Source organism: Octopus bimaculoides, chromosome 2, assembly GCF_001194135.2.
Source record: "Octopus bimaculoides isolate UCB-OBI-ISO-001 chromosome 2, ASM119413v2, whole genome shotgun sequence".
In the NCBI taxonomy this organism is placed as follows: domain Eukaryota; kingdom Metazoa; phylum Mollusca; class Cephalopoda; order Octopoda; family Octopodidae; genus Octopus; species Octopus bimaculoides.
The window spans coordinates 124,044,311-124,055,602 of record NC_068982.1 but is presented as its reverse complement, the minus strand read 5'-3'; the positions used below and the strand labels follow the sequence as shown (position 1 = coordinate 124,055,602).

The window sequence follows — 11,292 nt, the reverse complement described above, 5'->3', positions numbered from 1 at the left end:
TATATAAGAAAGCCTGTTTAATTTTATTTAGCACATCAAAACTGTTATGAATTTGTTATATCGAGTAATTTTGATCCTTTAAAAAATGCTAAGTATCTGGAAACTGTTAGTGTTAAATACTTCAGGATTATATATATATTTTTTTTTTTCAGATTACAAAAACTTGTAAAAAGACATAACCTTGTAGTAGTGTCTTATGACATTGTCAGGAATGATATAGACTTTTTCGGGTAAGAAAAATAATTTTCCTTTCATCATCACCACCATCATCATCATATTTAACATCTGTCTTAAATGCTGGCATAAGTCGGACAATTTAAGTGATTCAATTCATCATAGACTGTATAGTGCTCCAGTGTATGCTTTGGTATTATTTTTATAGCTGTATGCTTTTCCTAATGCAAGCCACTTTGCATAGTGTACAGGGTGCTTATTCATGGCACCATTACCATATGGTAATATTTCTCTATGACAAGACCTTTTTTCATGGCAGATTAAAAATGGACACCACTTGCATAATAGTAACACATGTTTATACCTATCATGCATAATCAAAGCAAGTGATAATAACACATGCACATGTTGGGCTCTTTTTCAGTTTTTGTCTACCAAATCCCCTCACAAGGCTTTAGTCAGCCTGAGGCTATAGTGGAAGACACTTGCCTAAGGTGCCATACAGTGGGACTAAACCTGGAAACATTTGGTTGGGAAGCAAATTTCTTAATACACAGCCACATCTGCATTCAAATTCTGTCAGGGTTGACTTAACTCTGATTTCTCCAGGATTTATAAAAGAAGCACCAGTGAGATACTGAGGTCAATTATACTAATTATGCCTCTGGTGTGGTATAATTTCACTAGTGTGTAATGAATTTATCATTAGTACATTTCTGATAAGTATTGAAATGTTTGCATAAATATTAAAATATGCAATAGCATTTGTTTCACTGTTGGCATAGCACTGTATATGTATATCTATGCTAACTGTTAATATTCTTTTGTTTTAAATCTTTTACTGGTTTGTCATTAGGTTGTGGTTTTTTTGAGGCACCACCTCTTGAGGTTCAACCTATTATATAATGTGAATAACATAAAAATATAATGCATAACAATGTGGATATTTTACATCAGATATATGCATATATATATAGTGTTCTTATCATCTTTTTACTAATAGCTTTTATTAACTTTTTCTTTATTCTTTTTACTTTATTTTGTGAGTTGAACAATCATTTGTAATCAATACCAGGCTTTCCTGGTTGTGGAAATTTTGAAAGATCCTTACGTTCATTTTTCAATGCTGCTCAAGTGTTTCAGAATGGACCCAAATTACATTTTTGTTTATTCTCTCAAGTAATTTTTGATGTAATTTAGGTTTGATTTCTCTCAGTACAATTTGCTCTGGTGTACTACTACTACCTACCTCACTGCATGAAAGAATTAGTGAACCTTGACTGGTATACAAATTTAGAACCATATTGAACAAACTTGAAATCAGCAATCTCAGAAAAGCTCATTAGCATAGTTAATGATTTAAAAGAAATTGTTCTTCATTAATTATTGAACGAGTTTTTTTTTCATCTTATTTAACTTGTAATTTTTATTTAACAAAATATTCTTGTGAAATAGGAAATGTAATTTGAATTATTTAAAAAAAAGTATCACCTATGATTTTCCAGGTCAATTCATTGGAATTACTGCATTCTTGATGAAGGTCACATGATCAAGAATGGTAAAACCAAGGTAAGATAAATTTTTTTCTAATGGAATTATAATAGAACTATTTTTTAGCTAATCTTTACTTGGTATTTTAATTCATCATCATCATCATCATCATCTAATGTCTGTTGTCCATGCTGGCTTGAGTTGGATGGCTTGACCAGCACTGGCAATCTGGGGAGCTGCACCAAACTCCAATCTGATTTGGCATGGTTTCTACAGCTGGATGCCCTTCCTAACACTAACCACTTTACAGAGTGTGCTGGGTGCTTTTATGTGGCACTGCATGGGTGGTTTTATGTTGCACTGGACAGGTGCTTTTAATTGGCACTGCCATGAGTGCTTCACACCATCAAAGGGACCAGTCTTAACACTCCTGCTGCAGGGTACAGTTCTTCGTCAGATTTTTTTTACAGAATAATGATTAAGCACAAATTAATTTTTTGTTGAAAGAGCATTATCCATTAAATAATTGGCACTTCACCGCCACTGCCATAATAATAATAATAATGCCTACTTTTCTATGTTTGTGTCGGTTACTTGAGAATATGTTGGAATAGTGGGAAGTTTGCCATAGCTGGATACACCTTGTATGAAAATAAAAAAAGGGGAGAAGAGGAAATGATCAGCAGGAGCTGCAAGACAGGTAATGGTGGTTAGGTGCCCAAGTTGCCCCACAATGCACAAGCTGGGTAGAAGTGGGTAGGTGGGTGATTTGTAAGATTGTATAGGAAAGTGAATGAGAAAGACTGCCAAAATGGATAGTTGAAAGGAGAATGAGACAAGCTATGAGCTGGAGATGATAGAGGGAGGCAGTAGCAGGAGTAGTAAAGGACGAGAGAGGGTGAGGGGAAGAGGTAGATGTAGTGCATGAGGAGAAGGAGTCACTGTTATGGTCGGAGGACACAAAATATAGCACTTTCAGGACTCAGTCTTGCTGAGGTGCGTGAGTCTTTTTTGAGAACCCCCTATTGTCAGAGATCCTGGTCTTTTTTTCATCTCATCTGTCAGGCTCAAAGGTCCTGAGGTCAACTTTCACCACTTCATCCCACGTCTTCCTGGGTCTTCCTCTTCAGAAAATTCCAGCCACATTAAACAAACACTTCTTTATACTGCTGTCCTCATTTGTACACATCACATGACCATATCAGCTCAGACTTCTTTTTTGAAAACATCTGATTCCTCTTAAACCCAGCTTTTTACTAAGCACTTCTGTGCTAATTCTTTCACATGCACTCAGATTGAATACCCAACAAAGCATGCTCTCTTCATTTCTTTCCAGTCTTCTCAAGTCCTCTCCATTCAAGGTCCATGTCTCACTACCATGCAGCATTGCAGTTCTAACACAAGCATCATACAAACTACCCTTTACTCTTAGGGAAATAAATACATACACACCTTGCTCTCGATTTATCTTTTACCTTTTACTTGTTTCAGTTACTTGACTGTGGCCATGCTTGGGCACCAAGTCAAGGAATTTTTAGTTGAATGAATTGTTCCCAGTACTTATTTTTTGTTAAGCATGGTAATTATTTTATTGGTCTCTTTTGCTGAATTGCTAAGTTATGGGGATGTAAACACACCAATACTGGTTGTCTAGTGGTAGTGGGGGACAAACACAGACACGAAGACACACACACATAGACATTATTTATATATATATATATATATATGGTTCTTGTGCGGGTGGCACATGAGATGCACCATTTTGAGCGTGGCCGTTGCCAGTACCGCCTGACTGGCTCCTGTAGGATTTTCGAGCGAGATCGTTGCCAGTGCCCCTGGACTGGCTTGTGCGGGTGGCACATAAAAGACACCATTTCGAGCGTGGCCGTTTTCGTGCGGGTGACACGTAAAAGCACCCACTACACTCTCTGAGTGGTTGGCGTTAGGAAGGGCATCCAGCTGTAGAAACTCTGCCAAATCAGACTGGAGCCTGGTGTTGCCATCCGGTTTCACCAGTCCTCAGTCAAATCGTCCAACCCATGCTAGCATGGAAAGCGGACGTTAAACGATGATGATGATGATGATGATGATATATATACACACACACACATATGATAGGCTTCTTTCAGTTTCTATCTACCCAAATCTACTCACAAGGCTTTGGTCAGCCTTAGGCTATAATAGAAGACACTTGCCCGAGCTGCCATGCAATGGGACTGAACCTGGGACCATGTGGTTGGGAAACAAGCTTCTTACCACACAGTCACACCTATGATTATTCATCAAATAATTTGTACAAGTATCAGTAAAATATTGAAGTGCATCAATTTCTCTTATCTTCAGCTGTCCAAAGCAGTGAAACAGCTATGTTGCAACCACCGGCTTATTCTGTCAGGAACACCAATTCAAAATAATGTGCTTGACTTGTGGTCTCTTTTTGATTTTCTCATGCCTGGCTTTTTGGGTACAGAAAAACAATTTCAAGCACGTTATGGAAAACCAATTTTACAAAGTAGAGATGCAAAGAGCACATCTAAGGAACAAGAAGCAGGTATATATATGTATATTTTCTGACCATCTTTTTTTTTCCTGACATTACTCCCTATACCTGTTTTGGAAAGGTGAATAATTTTATTTCTTTATTTTTGATGTCATAGTTATACTATGAATTGTAAATTCAGTATATTTTGTTTTGATATTAAATTGTAAACTCGATATTCCATTTTAATGATCTGAAAATAAACAAAAATTAATTAAAATTAACTAGAAAAAAAAACAATAGATTCCAAAATGATTCAAAAATAGAATTCTTGAAAAAAATAGATTCCAAAATTTAAAAACGCAATAAATTCCAAAATTTAAAAAAACGGCGGGAACTTAGTTGCCAACCCAATATATTTCTGTTAGCTTTTTGTTGCTGTTACAAAATATTTCATTTGTAGATAAAGAAATTGTATAACTGTGTTTTTTTGTCTCTTGCCTTTTACAGGAGCTTTAGCAATGGAATCTCTTCACCGGCAGGTATTACCATTTATATTACGCAGATTAAAGGATGATGTGTTACAAGACTTACCTCCCAAAATTATGCAGGACTATTATTGTGATTTAAGCCCATTACAGGTTAAGATAATTTTTAATGCTTTTTAAACTCGTTTTTATTCCATTCTGTTAGTGAAATATTCAGTTTTTTTAATTCTAATTTCTCTGAAATTCTTTGAATGCAGGTAAAACTGTATGAAGACTTTACACGTTCCCATGCCAAAAAGAATGTTGAAAAAAGCGTGTATTCTTTGGACGAAGAATCAACAAATAATACAAAATTAACTTCAAATAATACTTCAACACAATCACAGAAATCTAACCAAGGTACAACTCACATCTTCCAGGTAAAGATACTTTTTGTTTATTCAGCTTTGTTTCCATATTATTTAATTTCATATCAATGGAGAGCTGTAGATTTATATAAAGTGTGGTCGTCATCATCATCATCATCATTTAACGTCTGTTGTCCATGCTGGCATGAGTTGGACTGTTTGACTGGGCTGCCATGCTGGAAGGCTGCACCAGACTCCAGTCTGATTTGGCATGGTTTTTTATGGCTGGATGTCCTTCTTAATGCTAACCACTCCGAGAGTGTAATGGGTGCTTTTACATGCCACTGGCATGACACCGGAGTGCTTTTATGTGCCAGGTGCCAGTTTGCGTGACACAGGTTGTAATCAATGTAATCATCATCATCATCATCATTTAACGTCCTCCTTCCATACTGGCATGGCTTGGACAGTTTGACAACAGCTGGCCAAACTGGAGTCTGCGTCATGTTTCTGTGTCTGTTTTGGCATGGTTTTACGACTGGATGCCCTTCCTAACCCCAACCACTCCACAGAGCAGGCCGAATGCTTTAATGATTCATTTCCTTTGATTTACACATTTTTTTTTTTACCTTAACCCTTTAGCATTCAGATTACTTTGTCAAATATAATACTTATATATTCACATTTTATAGAATTAATCCTGTATTATCTTATAGCTTTGATATTTCAAAGATGTGATTGTTTATTTTTAGAATGACATTGTAGGGTAGTGGCTGGATCTGACCAGTTTGAACATAAAATAGGCCGAATACTTTGGCTGGATATGACTGGTTTAAATGCTAAAGGGTTAATATTCATAATTGGTAATATTAAGTCCTGTAAAAGAAAACATTTGCACACTTGCGCTAAAACAGTTTTGGGCTACAACTCTGAGAAGTCATGATTTTGTCCTAATTGTCTCTTATCAGAAATCATTTTAGGATGAGCATACAGATGCTTTATTAAACAGAATAGATTAATTTATATATATATATATATATACTCAATGTGCTATGTAATATGATAATTTGCTGACACACGCATACTTATACATGAGTTTCTTTTGCTTTTTATTTCAGGCTTTACAGTATTTGCGAAAAGTATGCAACCATCCTGCATTAGTTTTATCTTCACAGCATCCCAAATATAATGAGATTATAGAACAGCTTTCAGCACAACAATCATCTTTACAGGATATTCAACATGCACCAAAATTGACAGCTTTGAAGTATGTCATCACAATTTTTCCTTTAGTGTTTTACTTTCAACAGTTGTCAGTTTTAAAAGAATATAAATTTTAAAATACTCAAAATTTTGGTTTCCAATTTTGGTGCAAAGGCAGCAATTTTGAAGGAGGGGTAAGTTGATTACATTGACCCCAGTGTTCAACTGGTACTTATTTTATCAAATCTGGAAAGATGAGAGGCTACATCGATCTCGTTGGAATTTGAACTCAGAATATGAAGACAGACGAAATGCCACTAAGCATTTTACCCAGCATGCTAACAATACTGCCATTTGGCCGCCTTATAAAATTAGCAGAGTTGTTAGCATATAAGAAAAAATGCTTCGCAGCATTTCTTCTGGCCTTTACATTCATGGTTCAAGTATTGTCAAGGTTAACATTTCCTTTCATCCTTTTCCATTCAATAAAATAAAGAACCAGTTAAGTACTAGATTTGATGTAATCACCAAAATTGAATAGGCCAAAATTTGAAACAGTTGTTTTAGATATTACTGCTAATTGGATTATGCATTTTAAAAACTGTCTATTTATTCTTGAACATGAAAACAGTATTAAGATAAACAAGCAAACAACCAAAATATAAAAACTATGATTATTTTATGAGTGAAAACGGCACCATTCAATGCATAGATATTGCAATTTACTTGTAATTTGTAAAGTTGTTAAACTTGTAAACATTCCACTTGTTTTATTTTGTAGACAACTTCTTTATGACTGTGGTATTGGAGTGACTAGTGGTGGGAATTTATCTTCAACAGCACCTGTTGTCAACCAGCATCGGGTACTACTGTTTTGTCAGTTAAAAAGTATGTTAAATATTGTTGAGAATGATCTTTTAAAGTAAGTATATCATTGAACTTTCAATATATATTTTCCTTTGTAAATCTGTTGGATGATGTAAAAATTTAATTTTACTATATATATCTTCAATTATTAATTATATTAGTTCCAAATTCTCTTTTTTCGTATTCTATAGTTAGTATTTAGAATGGCATCCAGTTGTAAATATTCTGCACTATTTACATATATTTCTAGTTTTCAATCAGTTCTTAACCCAAGCATGATTGTTATCAACGTCGCCTTACTGGCATGTGAAAAGACATTCGAATGAGGTCATTGCCAGTGCTGCTGGACTGGCTCCTGTACAGGTGGCACGTAAAAAACACCATTTTGAACGTGGCCGTTGCCAGTACCGCCTGACTGGCCCTTGTGCCAGTGGCACGTAAAAGCACCCACTACACTCCGAGTAGTTGGCGTTAGGAAGGGCATCCAGCTGTAGAAACACTGCCAGATCAGATTGGTGCCTGGTGCAGCCATCTGGTTCACCAATCCTCAGTCAAATCGTCCAACCCATGCTAGCATGGAAAGCGGACGTTAAACAATGATGATGATGAGTTTGTTTGTTGCTTGCAGTATGTGGTTATATTTAAGGTCTTTTTCCAAAAAATTATCAACCGGTTCAATTGTGGTTGTTCTGTTTATTGGAAGTTAAATGAAGTGTTTTGTTAGAATCTATTTTTTTGGTATCTATTTATGCCATTTAAAAGTTTCAGCTCCTATAATAACCTTGAAGTAGTATGTTCTCTTAGCATTCAACATTGTATATACATTTTTTTCGTACAAAGTGCATTTGCTTGTTTGAGTTTCTTTGCCTTTAGAATTTCTTTAAATGTGTTTGAATTCTGTAAAGATATTTATAACTAATATTGATTTTTATCTCATCTTCACAATCTTTTGTATTATGAATCATTTTTATTTAATTTTAATATCAATATTCTTTTAGCCAGTTATTCTCTCTGTTTTCTAATTTAACTAAACTATTAAAGAAATCATTACACTGTGTAACACGATTTTTATCCTTGGGTAGTAACTGTCATTTCCTATTTGTTTACTCCTTGAAAGTATGAAAAATGGCTAATATTTCTTTCAAACTTTGCTTTTGCAACATTTATTCAAACTCCCAAATCCCTCTCAACACATAGCCGTAATGCTTCCCAACTACTCCTGCTCATGATCAGAGATGCACTTTTTGTCAGCCACCAAGGGACATGGCTAAGTGGTTATGGTCAAGCAACTGACAAGCAAATCTGTGATATTGAGCAGAATATTTGCTACAACAGTATTTCTGCTTCAGCAACTCAGTGTTGAATCTGTCTGAAATGTAATGGAAAATAGGTCAGTTTCAAAATATTGATGTCCAAGTCACAAAAGCAAAGTTTGAATGGAAGAGTAGTCTTTTCTTTTGATTTCTAGAGAGAAGCAACTAGGAAATAACACCGACCCAAAATAAAAAGAAAATTAAAATTTTGTTACACAGTGTTATTTTATAAAATGTGGTACACTTAGTGACATAACTGAACTGTTGTTAAACACTTTTTTTTTTTTTTTAAGAGCTCATATGCCAAATGTGACTTATCTACGGTTAGATGGTAGCATTCCAGCTGGTTCTCGACACAGCATAGTGAATAGGTAAGTAATTGTTTTTTGTATAATTTATAATAATCATGGTGTATGAAGCTGAAATCAGTTTTTTTTTAAAAATAATTCCTAATTTTATCATATATGGAAATATTTCTAAGTTTGTTGAAAAAGTGTTATTTTCACTTGATGTTATTAAATAGGAATAAGAAAACGTGATCCTTTTATACTTATTCCTATTTACAAAAACTGTTAGAAATTTATACACAGGTTTTCAAAAGGCTGCTTTTCCCTTTTTTTTTTTTTTTTTTTACGTGTAAGCAAGAAATGCAATCCTTTAATATGATTTTAATTTGTCATTTTGGTACCTTTACAGGTAATCAGTTTGATAGTAGAAAGGTATGGCATCCAAAGGAGGAAATTGTAAAATCAGGTTTTCCATCTTGTTAGACTAGTTGGGAACTACAGGTTAGAGGCCATTAGTGAGGTGGAACCATAAAGTTTTAGAATTCAGGAAGTCATATATTTTAATATCTCAGTAGACATGAAAGTATTTGAATTGTTAAAAATAAGGAATATATAATTAAAATTGATGAGAAGAGTCAAAGGAGGAATTATCTTAAGTTGTAATCCAAAGAATTATTGAAATATAATTAATGTCTGATGTATGAGCTAATTAACTGACAGAAATACAAACTATAAGGAGAGTTGAGCTTAACCAGCTTGTGAAATCAATTCCTGCTAAAATTAAAATGGTTTATATTAAAATATATTTGTTGTTTGGACATTCTTGGTTTGGATTTAGCTTTTATTTGGATTTTCTTCAGGCGCAGGAGTGGCTGTGTATTAAGTAGCTTGCTTACCAACCACATGGTTCCGGGTTCATTCCCACTGTGTGGCATCTTGGGCAAGTGTCCTCTACTATAGCCTCGGGCCGACCAAAGCCTTGTGAGTGGATTTGGTAGACAGAAACTGAAAGAAGCCTGTCGTATATATGTGTGTGTGTATGTGTGCGTATGTTTGTGTCTGTGTTTGTCCCCCCAACATCGCTTGACAACCGATGGTGGTGTGTTTACGTCCCCGTAACTAAGCGGTTCGGCAAAAGCGACCGATAGAATAAGTACTAGGCTTACAAAGAATAAGTCCTGGAGTCGATTTGCTCGACTAACGGCGGTGCTCCAGCATGGCCACAGTCAAATGACTGAATCAAGTAAAATAGTAAATATCTTATTTATTTTATTGATTCTAGATATTACTAAGAGTACAGAGTGATGATTGCTTCTATTTTTCTCGATTTATTTTGTCAGGGAGTAATTTCTTCTTTTTATTTCTAGGTTCAACAATGATCCTTCAATAGATATACTCTTGTTAACAACACATGTAGGTGGGCTTGGCCTTAATCTCACAGGAGCTGATACTGTTGTCTTTGTGGAACATGATTGGAATCCAATGAAAGACTTACAGGTAAAGTTTATTGATAGATGTTGGCTTCACAAAAACTTCTTACTGTTTCTACATGTAATCTTAATTGTACAACATATGTAACAATTTATATATAACAATGTAACAAATGTTTAAAATTGTTTTTAGGACAGAGAAAAATGTAGTTTATATTATTGAATTGTTTATGAAATAAGTTCAATAATAATCATTATTTCGTTTTTATTCTGCTTTCCATGCTGGCGTGGTTTGGATTGATTATGATTTTTGTCAATTCTTATTTGGAGTTACTACTGAGCTGGGAGGGGTGGGAGAGTCATCATCTTACTGGAATGTTCAATTTTCACATGGTTTCTATGGCTGAATGCCCTTCCCATTGCACAATCTCTTCAGAGTGTGCTAGGTGCATCTTAATATGGCACCAGCATTAGAGTTTTAGTCCACAGACAGTTGAAAGGGTACTCTCAACATCACATCATCTCTATTTGTTCACTGAGTTCATTTCATCATGGCACCATCACTATTGAGTGAACGACCGTTAGATGGTAGAGTGCAGCAGTTCATATAGTGAAATAGAGCAGTAGCTCTGCTAGTAACATGGCTCTTTTCACTAAATGTATGCCTTTCTGACATAGAGCTCTCTTTGTTGTGTTTTCTTTTTCATTAACTCTGTTATCAGTGATAAGCTATTTGTAAATAACTTGTTTCATCATTATCATTGTTTAATGTCCACTTTCCCTGCTAACATGGGTTGGATGGTTTGACTGAGGACTGGCCAGCCAGGAGGCTGCACCAGACTCCAATCTGATCTGGCAAGGTTTCTACACCTGGATGTCTTTCCTAATCCTAACCACTCCGAGAGTGTAGTGGGTGCTTTTTACGTGCCACTGGCATGAGGGCCAGTCAGGCAGCATTGGCTCAACCAAGATAAAGCAATTAAGAAAGATAAAGCAATTAAGAGATAAAGCAATTAAGAGTATGAAGACCGGGAAAGTCCCCGGCCCATCAGGAATCACTGCAGAGATGCTCAAAATATCTGGCAGTGTTGGCTATAGCCTAGTCACCCGTATTACGAACCAGGTGATACACGAAGGAGTCATACCCTATGACTGGTGTAGCAGCATCATAGTCAACTGCTACAAAGGTAAAGGGGACGCTTTAGATACAAAT

General features: G+C 35.4%; 1 protein-coding gene across 1 annotated transcript in view; it reads left to right on the top strand.

The window, feature by feature from the left end:
- LOC106870984 (TATA-binding protein-associated factor 172) overlaps positions 1 to 11,292 on the top strand; it is a 56,877-nt gene that overhangs the window by 40,823 nt on the left and 4,762 nt on the right. Inside the window, exons 29-37 of the mRNA XM_052965876.1 lie at positions 153 to 230; positions 1,680 to 1,743; positions 4,009 to 4,216; positions 4,655 to 4,785; positions 4,890 to 5,051; positions 6,098 to 6,246; positions 6,964 to 7,104; positions 8,656 to 8,733; positions 10,017 to 10,146. Coding sequence (XP_052821836.1) covers positions 153 to 230; positions 1,680 to 1,743; positions 4,009 to 4,216; positions 4,655 to 4,785; positions 4,890 to 5,051; positions 6,098 to 6,246; positions 6,964 to 7,104; positions 8,656 to 8,733; positions 10,017 to 10,146 — 1,141 coding nt within the window. The remainder of the gene's footprint in view (positions 1 to 152; positions 231 to 1,679; positions 1,744 to 4,008; positions 4,217 to 4,654; positions 4,786 to 4,889; positions 5,052 to 6,097; positions 6,247 to 6,963; positions 7,105 to 8,655; positions 8,734 to 10,016; positions 10,147 to 11,292) is intronic.